The 21703-nt window shown below is 49.8% G+C and overlaps 1 protein-coding gene across 1 annotated transcript in view; it reads left to right on the top strand.

Moving 5' to 3' along the window:
• Nucleotides 1-21703, top strand: part of kcnq2b (potassium voltage-gated channel, KQT-like subfamily, member 2b) — a 186184-nt gene that overhangs the window by 73835 nt on the left and 90646 nt on the right. The window contains exons 2-3 of the mRNA XM_070895140.1: nt 10478-10568; nt 14923-15049. Coding sequence (XP_070751241.1) covers nt 10478-10568; nt 14923-15049 — 218 coding nt within the window. The remainder of the gene's footprint in view (nt 1-10477; nt 10569-14922; nt 15050-21703) is intronic.

Raw genomic sequence — 21703 nt, 5'->3', positions numbered from 1 at the left:
ATAGGAGACTTTGAGGAGACAGAGCCAAAGTTTCCAAGGTTATGCAGGGAAACTGAGAGTTGGATCCAAGAACATTGGTCACTATGATGAATGAGCGCTTGAAATATCACGGGACACATTGATGAAGTTAGGGACAAGATGAAAGGATAATAGAGTGGTGCAATAAATCTGTTGGAACAGGCTGTATAACTGGCATCAGGAGACAATTGGATACATTGGCTGAGGAAAGATTGAGGAGTTTGGGGCGAGGGTGGGTAGGTGAGGTTGGAGGATGTGGTTGGTCGGTGGGGTTAGAATCAGAGAACGGTTACAGCACAGAAGGAGGCCATTCGGCCCGTCGAGCCCGTGCCGGCTCCCTGCGAGAACACCTCAGCCAGTTCCACTCCCCCGCCCTTTCCCCGGAGCCCTGCATTTTTTTTTCCTTCAGGTACTTATCCAACACCCTTTTAAAAGCTGTGATTGAGTCTGCCTCCACCACCCTCTCAGGCAGCGCATTCCTGAACTAACTACTCGCTGCGTAAAAAGGTTTTCTCTCATGTCGCCTTTGGGTCTTTTGCCAATCACCTTAAATCTGTGTCCTCTGGTTCTCGACCCCTCCACCAATGGGAACAGTTTCTCTCTACTCTGTCTAGACCCCTCATGATTTTGAACATCTCGATCAAATCTCCTCTCAACCTTCTCTGCTCCAAGGAGAACAACCCCAGCTTCTCCAGTCTATCCACGTAACTGAAGTCCCTTATCCCTGGAACCATTCTTGTAAATCTTTTCTGCACCCTCTCTAAGGCCTTCACATCCTTCCTAAAGTGAGGTGCCCAGAATTTGACACAATACTCCAGTTGAGATCGGAGGCGAGAGCTCGAGGTGCGGGGTGAGGCCTACAAAAGGTCCAGCGGCTGCGAGAGGTGGCGGCAGATCGGAGGCGCGAGTCCGGGATGCGTGGTGAGGCCTATAAAGGCGGGGCTTGTGCAGCTCCAGCCAGGAGAAAAAGCAAAAAAGTAGAAAGGAATCAAAAGGTGATGTCACAGCCAAAGGGGTAAGTGATTGGCTGGTGATTGGTGAGTAGCTTTTTTTCTTTTTTATATCAGTAAGTAACCTGTTAACATTGTTGTCACCAATTTAAGTGTATCTAAGGGTTAAGTCATGGCAGGAGAGCTCGGTCATGTGATATGCTCCTCCTGTACCATGTGGGAACTCAGGGACACTTCCGGTGTCCCTGACGACTACGTGTGCAGGAAGTGTATCCGCCTCCAGCTCCTGACGGACTGCGTTGCGGAATTGGAGCTGAGGGTGGATTCAATCTGGAGCATCCACGATGCTGAGAATGACGTGAGTAGCACGTGTAGCGAGTTGGTCTTACCGCAGGTGAAGGGTCCACAGCCAGATAGGGAATGGAAAACAGGCAGGAAGAGCAGTGCAAGGAAGGTAGTGCAGGGGTCCCCTGCGGTCATCCCCCTGCAAAACAGATACGCTGCTTTGAGTACTGTTGAGGGGGATGACTCATCAGGGGAGGGCAGCAGCAGCCAAGTTCATGGCACCGTGGCTGGCTCTGTTGCACAGGAGGGCAGGAAAAAGAGTGGGAGAGCGATAGTGATGGGGATTCAATTGTAAGGGGAATAGATAGACGTTTCTGCAGCCGCAACTGAGACTCCAGGATGGTATGTTGCCTCCCTGGTGCAAGGGTCAAGGATGTCTCGGAGTGGGTGCAGGACATTCTGAAAAGGGAGGGAGATCAGCCAGTTGTGCACATTGGTACCAACGACATAGGTAAAAAAAGGGATGAGGTCCTACGAGACGAATTTAAGGAGCTAGAAGCTAAATTTAAAAAGTAGGACCTCAAAAGTAGTAATCTTGGGATTGCTACCAGTGCCACGTGCTAGTCAGAGTAGGAATCGCAGGATAGCTCAGATGAATATGTGGCTTGAGCAGTGGTGCAGCAGGGAGGGATTCAAATTCCTGGGACATTGGAACCGGTTCTGGGGGAGGTGGGACCAGTACAAACCGGACGGTCTGCACCTGGGCAGGACTGGAACCAATGTCCTCGGGGGAGTGTTTGCTAGTGCTGTTGGGGAGGAGTTAAACTAATATGGCAGGGGGATGGGAACCAATGCAGGGAGACAGAGGGAAACAAAATGGAGACAGAAGTAAAAGACAGAAAGGAGATGAGTAAAAGTGGAGAGCAGAAAAACCCAAGGCAAAAAACAAAAAGGGCCACTGTATAGCAAAATTCTAAAGGGTCAAAGTGTAATAAAAAGGCAAGCATGAAAGCTCGGTGCCTCAATGTAAGGAGTATTCGGAACCCAGGAGAGGGCTCTGAGCTAGTTAGAGTGGGTGAGAGCTCAGATGAACATGACCCCAAGAAAGAATGCAAAAGGCAGGAGGCAACAGAGCAGAGTAGCACTGGGGTAAGTGTAAACCACAAGGTGATAGGAAGGGACAATATGTATGAATACAAAGGGGCTGCAGGAGGGGTCAAAACTAAAAATCATGGTCTAAAAACTAGTATTAAAACACTCTATCTAAACGCGCGCAGCATTCGAAATAAAGTAAATGAGTTGACGGCACAAATCATTACAAATGGGTACGATTTGGTGGCCATTACAGAAACATGGTTGCAGGGTGGCCAAGACTGGGAATTAAACATACAGGGGTATCTGATGATTTGGAAAGATAGACAAGAAGGGAAAGGAGGTGGGGTAGCTCTGTTAATAAAGGATGATATCAGGGCAGTTGTGAGAGACGATATTGGCTCTAATGAACAAAATGTTGAATCATTGTGGGTGGAGATTAGAGATAGTAAGGGGAAAAAGTCACTGGTGGGCGTAGTTTATAGGCCCCCAAATAATAACCTCATGGTGGGGTGGACAATAATCAAGGGAATAATGGAGGCATGTGAAAAAGGAACGGCAGTAATCATGGGGGATTTTAACCTACATATCGATTGGTCAAATCAAATCTCACGGGGTAGCCTTGAGGAGGAATTCATAGAATGCATACGGGATTGTTTCTTAGAACAGTATGTTACAGAACCTACAAGAGAGCAAGCTATCTTAGATCTGGTCCTGTATAATGAGACAGGAATAATAAACGATCTCCTAGCAAAAGATCCTCTCGGAATGAGTGATCACAGTATGGTTGAATTTGTAATACAGATTGAGGGTGAGGAAGTAGTGTCTCAAACGAGCGTACTATGCTTAAACAAAGGAGACTACATTGGAATGAGGGCAGAGTTGGCTAAAGTAGACTGGGAACACAGACTAAACGGTGGCACAATTGAGGAACAGTGGAGGACTTTTAAGGAGCTCTTTCATAGTGTGCAACAAAAATATATTCCAGTGAAAAAGAAGGGCGGTAAGAGAAGGGATAACCAGCCGTGGATAACCAAGGAAATAAAGGAGAGTATCAAATTAAAAACCAATGCGTATAAGGTGGCCAAGGTTAGTGGGAAAATAGAAGATTGGGAAAATTTTAAACGACAGCAAAGAATGACTAAGAAAGCAATAAAAAAAGGAAAGATAGATTACGAAAGTAAACTTGCGCAAAACATAAAAACAGATAGTAAAAGCTTTTACCGATATATAAAACGGAAAAGAGTGACTAAAGTAAATGTTGGTCGCTTAGAAGATGAGAAGGGGGATTTAATAATGGGAAATGTGTAAATGGCTGAGACCTTAAACAATTATTTTGCTTCGGTCTTCACAGTGGAAGACACAAAAACTTGCTGGTCACGGGAATGTGGGAAGGGAGGACCTTGAGACAATGGCTATCACTAGGGAGGTAGTGCTGGACAGGCTAATGGGACTCAAGGTGGACAAGTCCCCTGGTCCTGATGAAATGCATCCCAGGGTATTAAAAGAGATGGCGGAAGTTATAGCAGATGCATTCGTTATAATCTACCACAATTCTCTGGACTCTGGGAAGGTACCAGCGGATTGGAAAGCAGCTAATGTAATGCCTCTGTTTAAAAAAAGGGGGCAGACAAAAGGCAGGTAACTATAGGCCGGTTAGTTTAACATCTGTTGTGGGGAAAATGCTTGAAGCTATCATTAAGGAAGAAATAGCAGGACATCTAGATAGGAATAGTGCAATTAAGCAGACGCAACATGGATTCATGAAGGGGAAATCATGTTTCACTAACTTACTGGAATTCTTTGAGGATAGAAACATAGAAACATAGAAAATAGGTGCAGGAGCAGGCCATTCAGCCCTTCTAGTCTGCACCGCCATTCAATGAGTTCATGGCTGAACATGAAACTTCAGTACCCCCTTCCTGCTTTCTCGCCATACCCCTTGATCCCCCGAGTAGTAAGGACTTCATCTAACTCCCTTTTGAATATATTTAGTGAATTGGCCTCAACTACTTTCTGTGGTAGAGAATTCCACAGGTTCACCACTCTCTGGGTGAAGAAGTTTCTCCTCATCTCGGTCCTAAATGGCTTATCCCTTATCCTTAGACTGTGACCCCTGGTTCTGGACTTCCCCAACATTGGGAACATTCTTCCTGCATCTAACCTGTCTAAACCCGTCAGAATTTTAAACGTTTCTATGAGGTCCCCTCTCATTCTTCTGAACTCCAGTGAATACAAGCCCAGTTGATCCAGTCTTTCTTGATAGGTCAGTCCCGTCATCCCGGGAATCAGTCTGATGAACCTTCGCTGCACTCCCTCAATAGCAAGAATGTCCTTCCTCAGGTTAGGTGACCAAAACTGTACACAATACTCCAGGTGTGGCCTCACCAAGGCCCTGTACAACTGGAGCAACACCTCCCTGCCCCTGTACTCAAATCCCCTCGCTATGAAGGCCAACATGCCATTTGCTTTCTTAACCGCCTGCTGTACCTGCATGCCAACCTTCAATGACTGATATAATGAGCATGGTGGATAGAGGTGTAACGATGGATGTGGTATATTTAGATTTCCAAAAGACATTCGATAAGGTGCCACACAAAAGGTTACTGCAGAAGATAAAGGTACGCGGAGTCAGAGGAAATGTATTAGCATGGATCGAGAATTGGCTGGCTAACAGAAAGCAGAGAGTCGGGATAAATGGGTCCTTTTCGGGTTGGAAATCGGTGGTTAGTGGTGTGCCACAGGGATCGGTGCTGGGACCACAACTGTTTACAATATACATAGATGACCTGGAAGAGGGGACAGGGTGTAGTGTAACAAATTTGCAGGTGACACAAAGATTAGTGGGAAAGTGGGTTGTGTAGAGGACACAGAGAGGCTGCAAAGAGATTTAGATAGGTTAAGCGAATGGGCTAAGGTTTGGCAGATGGAATACAATGTCGGAAAATGTGAGGTCATCCACCTTGGAAAAAAAACAGTAAAAGGGAATATTATTTGAATGGGTGAAATTACAACATGCTGCGATGCAGAGGGACCTGGGGGTCCTTGTGCATGAATTCCAAAAAGTTAGTTTGCAGGTGCAGCAGGTAATCAGGAAGGCGAATGGAATGTTGGCCTTCATTGCGAGAGGGATGGAGTACAAAAGCAGGGAGGTCCTGCTGTAACTGTACAGGGTATAGGTGAGACCGCACCTGGAGTACTGCGTGCAGTTTTGGTCACCTTACTTAAGGAAGGATATACTAGCTTTGGAGGAGGTACAGAGACGATTCACTAGGCTGATTCCGGAGATGAGGGGGTTACCTTATGATGATAGATTGAGTAGACTGGGTCTTTACTCGTTGGAGTTCAGAAGGATGAGGGATGTTCTTATAGAAACATTTAAAATAATGAAAGGGATAGACAAGATAGAGGCAGAGAGGTTGTTTCCACTGGTCGGGGAGACTAGAACTAGGGGGCACAGCCTCAAAATACGGGGGAGCCAATTTAAAACCGAGTTGAGAAGGAATTTCTTCTCCCAGAGGGTTGTGAATCTGTGGAATTCTCTGCCCAAGGAAGCAGTTGAGGCTAGCTCATTGAATGTATTCAAATCACAGATAGATAGATTTTTAACCAATAAGGGAATTAAGGGTTACGGGGAGTGGGCGGGTAAGTGGAGCTGAATCCACGGCCAGATCAGCCATGATCTTGTTGAATGGCGGAGCAGGCTAGAGGGGCTAGATGGCCTACTCCTGTTCCTAATTCTTATGTTCTTATGAGACTGAACCAATGTTTTATAAATGTTCATCATAACTTCCTTGCTTTTATACTCTGTGCCTCTATTTATGAAGCCCAGGATCCCGTAAGCTTATTTAACCACTTTCTTAACCTGCCCTGTCACCTTCAACGATTTATGCCCATATACCCCCAGGTCTCTCTGTTCATGCACCCCCTTTAGGATTGTACCTTTTCGTTTATATTCCCTCTTCTCGTTCTTTCTAATAAAATTTATCACTTCTCACTTGGGGATATGGGGAGAGGGTGGGTCGGTGGGGCAGAGGGTTATGGGGAGAGGGTGGGTTGGTCAGGTTGGGGGATATGGGGAGAGGGTGGGGTTGATGTTTGTAAAAATAACGGGCCTGTTAGGGTCAAATTAGCATGGATAGAGGATTGGCTAACTAACAGAGAACAGAGAGTCGGGATAAATGGTTCATTCTCTGGTTGGCAACCAGTAACTAGTGGGGTGCCGCAGGGATCAGTGCTGGGACCCCAACTATTTACAATCTATATTAATGACTTGGAAGAAGGGACCGAGTGTAATGTAGCCAAGTTTGCTGATGATACAAAGATGGGCGGAAAAGCAATGTGTGAGGAGGACACAAAAAATCTGCAAAAGGACATAGACAGGCTAAGTGAGTGGGCAAAAATTTGGCAGATGGAATATAATGTTGGAAAGTGTGAGGTCATGCACTTTGGCAGAAAAAAATCAAAGAGCAAGTTATTATTTAAAGATTGCAAAGTGCCGCAGTACAGTGGGACCTGGGGGTTACTTGTACATAAAACACAAAAGGATAGTATGCAGGTACAGCAAGTGATCAGGAAGGCCGATGGTATCTTGGCCTTTATTGCAAAGGGGATGGAGTATAAAAGCAGGGAAGTCTTGCTACAGTTGTACAGGGTATTGGTGAGGCCACACCTGGAATACTGCGTGCAGTTTTGGTTTCCATATTTATGAAAGGATATACTTGCTTTGGAGACAGTTCAGAGAAAGTTCACTAGGTTGATTCTGGCGATGAGGGGGTTGAATTATGAGGAAAGGTTGAGTAGGTTGGGCCTGTACTCATTGGAATTCAGAAGAATGAGAGGTGATCTTATCGAAACATATAAGATTATGAGGGGGCTTGACAAGGTGGATGCAGAGAGGATGTTTCCACTGATGGGGGAGACTAGAACTAGAGGGCATGATCTTAGAATAAGGGGCCGCCCATTTAAAACTGAGATGAGGAGAAATTTCTTCTCTCTGAGGGTTGTAAATCTGTGGAATTCGCTGCCTCAGAGAGCTGTGGAAGCTGGGACATTGAATAAATTTAAGACAGAAATCGACAGTTTCTTAAACAATAAGGGGATAAGGGGTTATGAGGAGCTGGTGGGGTCCATGATCAGATCAGCCATGATCTTATTAAATGGGGGAGCAGGCTCGAGGGGCGGTACGGCCTACTCCTGCTCCTATTTCTTATGTTCGTAAATAGTGTATTTCTGTTTCTGAAAGTTCTTGCTGGTGAAATTTCGCTTTGCCCTGATTGGGGGCAGTAACCTTCCGGGGCCAGGCTGCACTTGGTGTCCCCGAGCCGCCATGGCCGACCCGACCCAAGAGTCGGCTGACAAACAAAGATGGCGGCCTGGTGCGCTGCAGGTCTCCCGTGTAAACAGCGCCCCAGAAGTGGATGTCCGCCAGCTTCACGACGCACAGAGCGGTGGGGAGTTGGACGCACAGCGATTGTGTTACCGCCGGGGTGCTAATTGTGGGGTGCGGTGTTGCCGGGACAGCGCCTCCCTAACCTCCGGGGCAATTTCGCAGGAGGCGGTAGTGCCCCCCCCCCACTCTCCCCCGGGCCAAAACTGCCTTGTGCCCTGTTAGCGACCCCCGGAGCTGCTAACGGGGCTATTATAAGGGGCAATTTTGCCGCCTCTTGTCTTTATACCATCTCCCAAGTTTGGCGAGTGGCTCACGCTCCTCCGTACTGTGTCCTTTCAGTCAGGAGTCTGAGTCACTGGGAGAGCAGGCGATGTGATCGGAGTCTCACCCACTGCTTTGTGCGTTGTGTCGTCCATGGAGCTCGCAGTGTGTCGAGTTGGTTCAGGGGATCAGTTCTTGCACAGCGCAGGACCTGCCAGGAAATTGTGGGACAAGTTAGCTTGAGATGAATGGGATCCATTAGCCCTTTGATCCATTTCTGCAATACCAAGCCTTCTGTGTTGCCTTAACAGCCTTCAGTATCAACTGTGGCAGAAGGTTTCGGGTTTAAGTCCCGCTCCAGAGACTTGAGCACAAAATCTAGATGCCGTCTTTTGAATGAGACGTTAAGACAAGGCCCCATCTGCCCGGCATAAAAGATCCCATGGCCACTATTTCGAAGAAGAACAGGGGAGTTCTCCCCGGTGTCCTGGGGCCAATATTTATCCCTGAACCAACATCACTAAAACAGATTATCTGGTCATTATCACATTGCTGCTTGTGGGAGCTTGCTGTGCCTGTTTCCTACATTACAACAGTGACTACACTTCAAAAGTACTTCATTGGCTGAGCAGCGCTTTGGGAAGTCGTGAGGTTGTGAAAGGCGCTACAGAAATTCAGGTCGTTTTTCTCTCTATCTCTCTCTTCCTCGCTCTCTCTTGCTTAACTAATTCCCAGCCGCTCATTCTATCTTCCTGTTCCAGCTGTTGCCCACAGTGTATGAAGAAATATTACCCGCTGATTGTCTCATGCTTCTCTTCACGTCCCTGAATCCGTCTCCTGTCACTTGTGACAAGCGCTGGTGCCTCAGTTGAATGATTCCAACTGGTGACAGACTTTATTACGAGAACAAATGGAACGTTCTGGAAACTCAGAGCAGGTCCGCCAGCAGATGAATGCGAGGACAGATGATGTTATTAAAGACTGACGTAGACAAGGGTTTCTTTTGCTGATTAACTTCAACAGTCACTTGATGAAATGAGCAGGAGCGTGGGTGGAAGCAGATTGTGCTGCTGTAATGGTTGAATGGGTTAGTTTAATCGATGCCTTCCTACCCGCTGTCTTGTGCTCACAGCATTTAGCTCCAGGGATACCAGCTAATTCCTGTCAGATGGGCAGTACTGAGAGAGTGCTGCACTGTCAGAGGGGCAGTACTGAGGGAGTGCTGCACTGTCGGAGGGGCAGTACTGAGGGAGTGCTGCAGTGTCGGAGGGGCAGTACTGAGAGAGTGCTGCACTGTCGGAGGGGCAGTACTGAGAGAGTGCTGCACTGTCAGAGGGGCAGTACTGAAGGAGTGCTGCACTGTCAGAGGGGCAGTACTGAGGGAGTGCTGCACTGTCGGAGGGGCAGTACTGAGGGAGTGCCGCACTGTCGGAGGGGCAGTACTGAGGGAGTGCCGCACTGTCGGAGGGACAGTATTGAGGGAGTGCCGCACTGTCGGAGGGACAGTACTGAGGGAGTGCTGCACTGTCGGAGGGGCAGTACTGAGGGAGTGCTGCACTGTCGGAGGGGCAGTACTGAGGGAGTGCTGCACTGTCGGAGGGGCAGTACTGAGGGAGTGCTGCACTGTCGGAGGGGCAGTACTGAGGGAGTGCCGCACTGTCGGAGGGGCAGTACTGAGGGAGCGCCGCACTGTCGGAGGGACAGTACTGAGGGAGCGCCGCACTGTCGGAGGGGCAGTACTGAGGGAGTGCCGCACTGTCGGAGGGGCAGTACTGAGGGAGTGCCGCACTGTTGGCGATGCCATCTTTCAGATCAGATGTTAAACCATCTTCTCTCTTGGGTGATCGCAAACAGTCCCATGGAACTACTTCGAAGAAGAGCAGTCAGTGCCCTGGCCAATATTTATCTTTCAACCAACATCACTAAAGAAACTGATTATGTGTTCATTTATCTCTCTGAGGGAGCTTGCTGTGCGCAAATTGGCTGCCACTTTTCCCACATTACAACAATAACTACAATTCGATCAAGTTGAAAGGGTGGGGTCTGGAACTCACGGCCTGAAAGGGTGGCAGAGGCAGAAGCCATCGCCACATTTAAAAATTACTTGGATGTGCACCTGGAGTGCCGTAACCTGCCGGGCTACAGACCGAGAGCTGGAAAGTGGGATTAGGCTGGGTAGCTCTTTTTTGGCCGGCGTGGACACGATGGGCTGAAATGGCCTCCTTCAGCGCTGTAAATTTCTGAGATTCTATGAATGGTGATGCAGACCGTGGTGGAAGAGCCAACTGACCTTTGACCTGGGTTCATAGATGAACCATAAGCTTTGGATGCCTTTAGGAATCGGGACAGGGAGATGGGTGATAATTGAGTGCATAATGCTGCCCCCCGCCCCGGTTAGCGGACACAGCCTATGATGTGTTTAACGACTTGCCTCTGTGAAGGGTTGACCCATCCTGATTTCTCTGCTTGTATTTTGCAGCTTTTTATTGGTCTTCTCTTGTCTGGTGCTGTCGGTCTTCTCCACAATCCAGGAGTATGAGAAGAGCTCCGAAGGGGCACTGTATATTCTGGTGAGTTATTTCCAGCTACCTATTGCCCAGGGAGTCCCTTACCTATCTTGTCTGGTGGGGGAATCCAGAACCAGGGCACAGCATGTTAAAATTCGAGCTGTTGTGGGACTTTCTGACTGCGATAGCCGAGTATTCCAAAATACAGGAAACACTTTGTGCATCTGTACCTCTCTCCCTCGGAAGGCTGTGGATTCTGGTTAAATTGAAATGAAAGGGTTAAATTATGAGGATATGTTGCATAAACTCGGTTTGAACTGCCTTGAGTTTAGACGGTTAAGGGGTGATTTAAAAAAATTCATTCACGGAATGTGGGTAAGCCCAGCATTTATTGCCCATCCCTAGTTGCCCTGGAGAAGGTGGTGGCGAGTCACCTTATACAACGGAGTGTCTCGCTGGGCCATTTCAGGGGGCAGTTAGTGTCAACCACATCGCTGTGGGTCTGGAGTCACGTATAGGCCCAGACCGGGTAAAGGGCGGAAGATTTCCTTCCCTGAAGGACATGGGTGAACCCGATGGGTTTTATAGTAATCCGGCAGTTTCATGGTCACCATTACTGACACTAGCTTTTTATTCCAGGTTTATTTCAGTGTCGTGCTGGGATTTGAACTCGGGTCCCTGGATCATTAGTCCAGGCTTCAGGATTACTAGTCCAGTCACATAGCCACTGTGTTACCGTACCCGACAACTGATCGAGGTGTTTAAGATGATTAAAGGATTTGAACGGTGTAATGTATTTGCTTCATGGGTTCTTTGCTTAAGAATTCATAGCAACACATTGCTATTCAGAACCAGTTGGTTTATTAGCAAAAGGTTTAACAATCATTACCATTACACATTACCAGTTCATCCACCAGGCTCACAACCACCTGCCCCATTGTCGATGACCGAGACTCAATTGCCTGGGGTTTTATTGAGTCTTGTGAACATCACATGACTGGCTAAGCCACTCCCAATGCAACAGCTCTACAACTATTTTAAAGCAGAACATTAAATCAAATGCCCCCTTTTGGCAAGGGCACTAGAATCCACAAAGTTCCAAATAAACTTTTACAGAAACTTAAATTAAATTTGAATTTGGTTGCCGGGGGTGATGATACACTCCAGTCCCTCTGGCGCCCACCTCTCGCGGAAGGCCGCGAGCGTACCGGTGGACACCGCGTGCTCCATCTCCAGGGACACCCTGGCTCGGATGTACGCGCGGAAGAGAGGCAGGCAGTCGAGCTGAACGACCCCCTCGACCGCCCGCTGCCTGGACTGGCTGATGGCCCCCTTGGCCGTGCCCAAGAGCAGTCCTACGAGGAGGCCTTCCGACCTACCCGCTCCCCTCCGCACAGGGTGCCCAAAGATCAGGAGTGTGGGACTGAAGTGCAGCCAGAATTTCAGGAGCAGCCCCTTTAAATAATAAAACAGGGGCTGCAACCTCGTGCACTCAATAAAAACATGGAACACGGACTCTTCCAGACCGCAGAAATTGCAGGCGGCCTGGGAGCCCGAGAACTGACTTAAAAACTTATTGCACGGGACTGCTCCGTGCACCACCCTTTAGGCCAAGTTCACAATAAATACGGGGAGGACTCCCGCGTAGCGAGCACACCATCGAGGACCCCCGCCTCCTCCGGACGGCAGGATGGTACGCCATGGCGTGTCCAGACAGCAGACGAGGATGGCAAGGTGGAGAGTGTGCAGGAGCAGCCCGTACAGGAATCCCCTCCCTCCGCGCAGAGCTGAAAGGCACGGAGGGGATTTCCTGGGGGTGGCTCAAGCTGTGAGGGTGCCGGCTCCCGAGGGAGGTTTTGGGGCTTGGCGCTGATGAGGAATTCCAACCGGACGGGGGTCAGTTCGGACAGGATCGCCCCACGTGCTTGAGCCTCCTCGATACACCTAACGGAGTTAGGGCCCAGAGTTGTTTTTAGCGACTCGATGGCATTGACTGTGCACCGGACGTCGGCCCACAAAATTCATTCACAGGATGTTGGCGTCGCTGGCAATGCCAGCATTAATTGCCCATCCCTAATTATCCTCAAGATGGTGGTGAGCCGCCTTATACAACTGAGTGTCTCGCTGGGCCATTTCACCCTTTTTCTTTAAGGGCACATGTTTGGCCTGAGCCTTCCGGATCTCCTCCTTAAATGCCTCCCACTGTTCTGACACTGATTTACCCACAAGTAGCTGTTTCCAGTCCACTGTGGCCAAATCACTCCTTAACTTAGCAAAGTTAACTTTTCCCCAGTTTGGGACTTTTATTCCTGGTCTATCCTTGTCCTTATCCATAACTACCTTGAATCTGACTGAATTATGGTCACTGGCACCCCAAAAAATTCCAGAGTTATTTAATTAATTGAATTTAAATCCCCCCCAGTTGTCATGGTGGAGTTTGAGCTTACGTGCTTCAGTTTATTAATCCAGGTCTGGATTAGATCAGTAACTTAACCACTATGCTACCATACCCATAGCTAGAGAGAGACTATTCCCTCTGGTGCAGGAGTCCAGAACAAGGGGCATCACCTTATAATTAGAGCCCGGCCGTTCGGGGTGATGTCAGGAAGCACTTCTTCACACAAAGGGTGCTGGGAATCTGGAACTCTCTCCCAAAAAGCTGTTGGAGATGGGGGGGGGAGGGGGCGGAAGGAGAAGGGGGGTGGGGTGGCAAGTGGAGCTTTCAAGACTGAGGTTGATAGAGTTTTGCTGCAAGAGTATCGAGGGATTATGCAGCAAATCCTTTGAACATCTTAAACACCTCGATCAGATTACACCTCAACCTTCTGCACTCGGGGGAATTTTGTATTCAAATTGGCTGCTGTGTTTTCATGTGTGAAAAGTCACTGTATTCTCGGTTTGGGAAGAGCTTTTGAACTATTTCGCAAAGGCACGAAGAAACGTCTATTAATCCAAGTGGTATTTTTTGTGTGACAACAATTGTCACAGGTCTCTCCCTCTCTCAAGTTGGTGCAAGATGCTTTGAAAAGTTTCATTACATAGAATGACAAAGTATTTACAACACAGAAACAGGCCATTGGGCCCCACGCTCCGTGCCGGGGTTTATGCTCCCCACCAGCCCCCTCCCACCCCTCTCCATCTCACCCCATCACCATATCCCTCTATCCCTTTCTCCCCCATGTGTTTATCCAGCCTCCCCTTAAATGCATCGATACTATTCACCTCAACCCCTCCCTGTGGCAGCGAGTTCCACATTCTCACCCCTCTCTGAGTAAAGAAGTTTCTCCTGAATTCCCCATTGGATTTATTAGTGACTGTCTTATATCGATGGGCCCCACTTCTGGTTTCCCCCACAAGTGGAAACATCCTCTCTACTTCTAACGCTTTCAAGACCATTTATGATTTTAAAGACCTCTATCAGGTCACCCCTCAGCCCTCGCTTTTATAGGGAAACGAGCCCCGGCCTGTTCAATCGTTGCTGATAGTGAGAAGCTCTCAGTTCTTGTATCATCCCTGGAAATCTCTTTTGCACCTTCCCCAGTGCCTGGATATCATCGTTGTAATATGGAGACCGGTACTGTGCACAGTGCTCCGGGTGTGGTCTAACCCAGGTATATAGAGACCGGAATTGTGCACAGTGCTCCGAGTGTGGTCTAACCCAGGTATATGGAGACCGGTACTGTGCACAGTGCTCCGAGTGTGGTCTAACCCAGGTATATAGAGACCGGAATTGTGCACAGTGCTCCGAGTGTGGTCTAACCCAGGTATATGGAGACCGGTACTGTGCACAGTGCTCCGAGTGTGGTCTAACCCAGGTATATGGAGACCGGTACTGTGCACAGTGCTCCGAGTGTGGTCTAACCCAGGTATATGGAGACCGGTACTGTGCACAGTGCTCCAAGTGTGGTCTAACCCAGGTATATGGAGACCGGTACTGTGCACAGTGCTCCGAGTGTGGTCTAACCCAGGTATATAGAGACCGGTACTGTGCACAGTGCTCCAAGTGTGGTCTAACCCAGGTATATAGAGACCGGTACTGTGCACGGTGCTCCAAGTGTGGTCTAACCCAGGTATATAGAGACCGGAATTGTGCACAGTGCTCCGAGTGTGGTCTAACCCAGGTATATAGAGACCGGTACTGTGCACGGTGCTCCAAGTGTGGTCTAACCCAGGTATATGGAGACCGGTACTGTGCACGGTGCTCCAAGTGTGGTCTAACCCAGGTATATGGAGACCGGTACTGTGCACAGTGCTCCGAGTGTGGTCTAACCCAGGTATATAGAGACCGGAATTGTGCACAGTGCTTTGGGTATGGTCTAACTGAGGATCGGTACAAGTTTAGAAGCTTGGGCTTCTGGATTCAATCTAATGTAATAATTGCTACTTGGCTCCTCCTCTCCCTCCCTCCCTCCCCCAGGAAATAGTGACGATCGTGGTGTTTGGCGTGGAGTACACTGTACGGATCTGGTCTGCTGGCTGCTGTTGTCGATACCGAGGGCTGAGAGGCCGAATGAAGTTTGCACGGAAGCCGTTCTGCGTGATTGGTGAGCCAGGGAGGCCAAATATCCCTTTCTCCTGAAGGACACTGCTTTATTCAGGCTCTCCGCCCCTTCCCCCCCCCCCCCCCCGTACGGCTGGTTCCGAGCCGCACAATAAGATCCCAGGCTCAGTGCCTGGGCGGTGCTGGGTGATTGGGTCTCGGTTGGGGCAGCACTCTGGGCTGTGGAACGGTAACCGGCCGGGGTTCCTGCCCCCTGCTCACTGACGGGCGAGCCCTGGCGGGAGGCGGATCCACAGACACCGGCTCAGGACCGCATCTTTCTGAGGTGCGATGCCACACTTGGCCGACCAGCTTTCAGCATTTTTGAGCGGCGGACTAATGGCGGCGTTTCTCTGAAAGCGACTTTATTGTTAACTGAAAGAAAATCAGCAATAAGACAGTAAAAGCTGAGATCGATAGATTTTTGGACATTGAGGAAATCGAGGGATATGGGGATCGGGCGGGAAAGCGGAGTTGAGGTCGACGATCAGCCAGGGTCTTATTGAATGGCGGAGCCGGCTCGAGGGGCCGAATGGCCGACTCCTGCTCCTAATTCATATGTTCTTAGAATGGGGCAAAGGGTGGGGAGGGGGGAGGGGGACAGAGCTCAGGGTGGGGAGGGGGAGGGGCAGAGCTCAGGGTGGGGAGGGGGGAAGGGGGCAGAGCTCAGGGTGGGGAGGGGGAGGGGGCAGAGCTCAGGAGGGGGAGGGACAGAGCTCGGGGTGGGGGGGAGGGGGGGCAGAGCTCGGGGGACAGAGCTCAGGGTAGGGAGGGGGGAGGGGGCAGAGAGAGTGGGGAGGGGGGAGGGGGCAGAGCTCAGGGTGGGGAGGGGGGGAAGGGGCAGAGCTGGGGAGGGGGAGGGGGCAGAGTTCGGGGTGGGGAGGGGGAGGGCAGAGCACGGGGTGGGGGAAGGGGGAGGGGCAGTGCACGGGATGGGGGGAGGGGGAGGGGCAGAGCTCAGGTTGTGGGGAGGGGGAGGGGCAAAGCTCGGGATGGGGGAGGGGCCGTGCTCGGGGTGGGGGAGGGGCAGTGCGAGGGATGGGGTTCTCCGGCGAGGGTGCAGACCATCGGAGAGACGATAAGTGAATCAGAATGGAGGCGTTAGGGAACTCCAAGCTCAGGGACTGTGGGAGGGAGGGAGGCCCCAGGCAGGGTGAGTAGCTCCACAGCCAACTGCTGCTGACAGCAGAAGAGACGCAGCAGGAGACCATCCCAAGATAGCGAGGTGCGAGTGGGGGGGGGGGAGTGGGGGTGGGGGGGCGCGGAGCAGGTGTGTGAAGAAATAATTAAAAATCACAGTTTAAAATAAAAACACGTGCAGATTAGTGGCTGGAAGTTTAAGTTTGGGGAGAGATTTTCATTAGGTTTTCGCTTGCAACACATCAGCCTCAGTTAGAAAATATCTTTGATCTCATTCCAGATGAAATGTATCACAGACTGTAACAAGAGAGGGACTAGCAGAGGCTCTGACCATTATTTTCCAATCTCTCTGGCTACAGGTGCGGTAGTGGAGGACTGGAGGCCTGCTAACACGGTATCTGTGTTTAAAAAGGGAGGAAGGGATAGGCCGAGTAATTACAGGCCAGTCAGCCTAACCTTGGTGGTGGGAAAATTATTGGAAAAAATCCTGAGGGACAGGATAAATCTTCATTTAGAAAGACACGGATTAATCAAGGACAGTCAGCATGGATTTGTTAAGGGAAGGTCGTGTCTGACTAACTTGATTGAATTTTTTGAGGAGGTAACCAGGAGGGTCGATGAGGGCAGTGTATATGATGTAGTCTATATGGATTTTAACAAAGCTTTTGATAAGGTCCCACATGGCAGACTAGTCACAAAATTAAAAGCTCATGTGATCCAAGGTAAAGTGGCAAGTTGGATCCAAAATGGGCTCAGAGGCAGGAAGCAAAGGGTAATGGTTGATGGGTGTTTTTGTGACTGGAAGGATGTTTCCAGTGGGGTTCCACAGGGCTCAGTACTGGGTCCCTTGCTTATTGTGGTTGTAAAGTCCTGTCCCTCAGTACAGATTCACACGAGGCATGTAGTGAAGTCACGGTCACTCTGGACCTGCACCTTTATTTCACAGCTCTGGAATGCTGCACTTGCCTGAGACCTGTCCTTATATACCTGTCTCTTGCAAGTGCACCCCTGGTGGTAAGGTATGCTGGTGGTTACAGGTCATATCTTATTACAGTCATGTATAGCATGTTAGGATACAGTTATATATAATAATGTAAGATACATGACACCACCCTCCCCCAAGGTCTTATTGTCTTTATAGGTTCAGTCTCTCAGGTGGTCTACGCTCTCGCGTGGAGCGTCTGAGTTGTGGTTCAGTTGTTTGCCTTGGTGTCTGTTTTTCTTTGGGTGTGGTTGCTGGTATCTCACCTGGGCTGTCTGTTTCGATTGGTGTGATTGTTGTTGACTCGCCTGGGCTGTCTGTTGGGATTGCCCTTTCCTCAGGTTGTTCCCTCTGTCTGTCCACCAGGTGTGGTGCGAGTTCCACATTGTAGTTTGCCTCTGGTTCCGCAGTGTTGTTGGTAAATCTGCTTTTGACTTGGTCTACATGCCTCCGGCAGGTTTTGCCATTGTTCATTTGTACTACCAGTAGCCTGTTTCCTTCCTTGCCCGTTTCTGTCAGTGCAAGTCATTTGGGACCCCTGCCATAGTTTAGTACAAACACTTTGTCCCCTATCTCATTCCATCTCCCCCTCGAATTTCTGTCATGGTACTCAATCAGCTTACGGCGCTTTGCCTCAACGATTTCATGCATGTCTGGGAGGATTAATGAGAGCCTTGTTTTTAAAGTCCTTTTCATCAACAGTTGCGCGGGGGGGGGGGGGGATCCCAGTCAATGAGTGCGGACGAGATCTGTATGCCAGCAACAGTTGCGACAGGCGACCCTGCAACGTGGGACCTTGGATTTTAAGCATGCCTTGTTTAATGATTTGCACTGCTCTCTCCACCTGGCCGTTGGAGGCCGGCTTGAACGGTGCCGTCTTGATGTGATTTATGCCGTAGTCAATTATAAAGTCTTGGAATTCTGCGCTGGTGAAGCACGGACCATTGTCACTGACCAATGTGTCAGGGATTCCGTGCATTGCAAACATGGTTGCGAGGCTCTCCACAGTTGCGGCGGTTGTGCTCAAGTTTAAAATGGTGCATTCGATCCACTTTGAAAATGCATCTACAACTACGAGGACCATTTTGCCCATGAATGGGCCCGCATAGTCTACGTGCACCCGCGACCACGGTTTGGTCGGCCAGAGCCAGGGGCTCAGTGGAGCCTCCCTGGGGGCATTGCTGAGTTGGGCACAAATGGTGCATCTTCGGACGCAGAGCTCCAAGTCCGCGTCAATACCAGGCCACCAGACGTGGGATCTGTCTATGGCCTTTATGAGAACAATCCCCGGGTGCTCGCGGTGGAGCTCCCGGACAAATCCCTCTCTGCCTCACAGAGGCATAACTACTCGGCTGCCCCACATCAGGCAGTCTGCTTGTAGTGATAGCTCATGCATGCGCCTGTGAAAGGGTTTTAATTCCTCGGGGCAGGCATCGCGAGCCTCTGCCCAGTCACCGGTTAGGACACATCTTTTTACTAAGGATAACGTAGGGTCGCTGGCCGTCCAGGCTCTGATTTGGCGAGCCGTCATGGGCGAACCTGTGGACTCAAAGGCATTGATTGCCATGACTATCTCACAGTCTTGTTCGTCAGACCCTTCCGTGGTCGCCAGGGGTAACCTGCTGAGCGCGTCGGCACAGTTGTCTGTGCCTGGTCTGTGCCTTATGGTATAGTCGTAGGACGCCAGCATGAGTGCCCACCGTTGAATTCGCGCCGAGGCGTTGGCGTTTATTGCCTTGCTCTCGGATAGGAGGGACGTGAGGGGCTTGTGGTCGATTTCTAACGCAAACTTGGCCCCGAAAAGGTATTGGTGCATGTTTTTGACACCATACACGCACGCGAGCGCCTCCTTCTCCACCGTTCTGTACCCGCGCTCCGCCCGCGAAAGTGACCTGAAGGCATAAGCTATGGGTTGTAATTTGCCCGCACTATTGACATGTTGTAAAACGCACCCGACCCCATACACTGATGCATCGCATGTGAGAACTAGCTTTTTACCTGGGTCAAAGAAAGTCAAAACACTGTTGGAACATAGAAGGTTGCATGCCTTATTGAAGGCGCATTCCTGGGCGTCCCCCCAAAACCAATCGCACCCCTTCCTGAGTAGCACGTGGAGAGGCTCCAGCAGCGTGCTTAAGTTCTGCATAAAGTTCCCAAAGTAATTGAGTAGCCCGAGAAAGGCGCGCAGTTCTGAGACATTCCGGGGCCTGGGTGCCAGGCGAATTGCTTCTGTTTTGGACTCTGTTGGGCGGATTCCATCAGCGGCAATCCTTCTGCCCAAAAATTCAACCTCGGGTGCGAGAAACAGACACTTGGATTTCTTGACTCATAGGCCTACCCAATCCAACCGCTTTCGTACTTCCTCCAAATTACGGAGATGGGAGTCGGTGTCCCTGCCCGTGATAAGTATGTCATCTTGAAATACAACCGTCCCCGGGATGGACTTGAGCAGACTCTCCATGTTGCGCTGGGATATGGCAGCTGCCGACCTGATGCCGAATGGGCATCGATTGTACATGAAAAGACCTCAATGTGTGTTGATGGTGGTGAGTATCTTGGATTCTTCGGTCAATTCTTGCGTCATATACGCAGATGTGAGGTTTAGTTTTGAGAAAAGTTTACCTCCAGCCAATGTGGCAAATAAGTCCTCCGCTCTGGGCAGCGGATACTGGTCCTGTAGGGAGACTCTGTTTATGGTAGATTTGTAGTCCCCACAGATTCGTACGGATTCATCAGGCTTCATGACTGGGACGATGGGACTTGCCCAGTCGCTAAATTCCACAAGTGATATAATGCCTTCCCGCAGAAGCCTGTCTAGTTCGTGTTCAATCTTTTTCCTCATCACATAGGGTACAGCTCTGGCCTTGTGATGGACCGGTCTAGCATCCTGTGTGATGTAGATTTTGACTTTGGCCCCTTTGAAAGTGCCCACACCTGGCTGAAAGAGATGTTCAAATCGCTTTATAACTGTTGAGCAGGAGGTCCGTTCCTCTAATGACATGGCATGGACATCATCCCATTTCCAGTTTAGTTTTGCCAGCCAGCTTCTCCCCAGCAGTGCTGGGGGATCTCCGGGGACAATCCACAGGGGAAGTCGGTTCACTGTCCCTTTGTGTGTGACAGAGAGCATGGCGCTGCCGAGGACTGGTACGATTTCTTTGGTATAGGTCCTTAGTGTGGTGTCGACCCTTGTGAGTTTTGGTCTGTCTCTTTTATGCGGCCACAGTTGTTCAAATTGTTGAGCGCCCATGAGAGATTGACTCGCTCCTGTATCCAGCTCCATATTGACAGATATCCCGTTGAGTAGGACCCTCATCATTATAGGAGGCGTCCTGTCGTAGGAGCAGCGGCCATTGATCGTGTTGACCCGCTGTACATCGGTGTCCTGGGTACTGTCCCCACCATCTTCTGGTCCGCTTTCCGACCCATCCGATTCGTATACCAGCCGAGCTGCCGTTTTTTGCACTTGCAGGCCAAATGCCCTGTATATTCACAATTTCTGCAAACAGCCTGCTGAAATTGACATCCCCATGACGAGTGCCCACCCCCACACCTCCAGCACAGACCTGTTCTATTGTTTAAAGTGTTCCCAAAGAATGAGCTGCGTCTGGCTGATCTCTCTTGAGCTTCTCTCAGTTTGTAGTTGATTGCTCGCATTGTGGGTTGATGAGGTGTGAACGGCCGTTTCTGTGGCCCTTGATGGCTTCTGCCTGCTGTCGAGAGCCTGTTCTCCCAGTTTTGTCTGTGTGTGGGTGTAGCAGCTTGTTTAATGCTGTGAACTTCTTGTTCTGATATTTCGTTAGTTGTCATACCTGCATTGTAAATCAACCTCGTTTCTTCTTCCCTACCAAGAATGTCTGTGCAACCAGTGCTGCTGCCTCTAAGGTCAGGTTCTTGGTCTCTATGAGCTTTCGGAATATGCCTGTGTGGCCTATTCCTTCAATGAAAAAGTCTCTCAGCATTTCTCTCCTCAGTTCATCGGAGAACTCACATAAACTAGCCAACCTCCGAAGTTCCGCCACGAAGTCGGGTATGCTCTGGCCCACACAGCGTCTGTAGTTGTAGAACCTGTGTCTGGCCATGTGTAGGCTGCTCGCTGGCTTCAGGTGGTTTCTTACCAGTGTGCTCAATTCTTCAAACGACTTGCTTGCTGGTTTCTCGGGTGCCAACAGATCCTTCATTAAAGCGTATGTTTTCGAGCCACAGATGGGCTCTTCTCTTGTCTGCTTTGTCGTCTCCTAACCAGTCTTTGGTTACAAAGCTTTGCTGGAGCCTTTCTATAAAGTCCTCCCAATTGTCTCCCGCATTGTACTTTTCATCTGATCCGTTGTTCGCCATTCTGTGGATTCTGTAATCCCGTAACTCGTCGCCACTGTAAAGTCCTGTCCCCTCAGTACAGATTCACACGAGGCATGTAGTGAAGTCAAGGTCACTCTGGACCTGCACCTTTATTTCACAGCTCTGGAATGCTGCACTTGCCTGAGACCTGTCCTTATATACCTGTCTCTTGCAAGTGCACCCCTGGTGGTAAGGTAT

This window comes from Pristiophorus japonicus, chromosome 12 (assembly GCF_044704955.1).
Source record: "Pristiophorus japonicus isolate sPriJap1 chromosome 12, sPriJap1.hap1, whole genome shotgun sequence".
NCBI lineage: Eukaryota > Metazoa > Chordata > Chondrichthyes > Pristiophoridae > Pristiophorus > Pristiophorus japonicus.
This window is presented reverse-complemented; position numbering and strand designations above follow the sequence as displayed.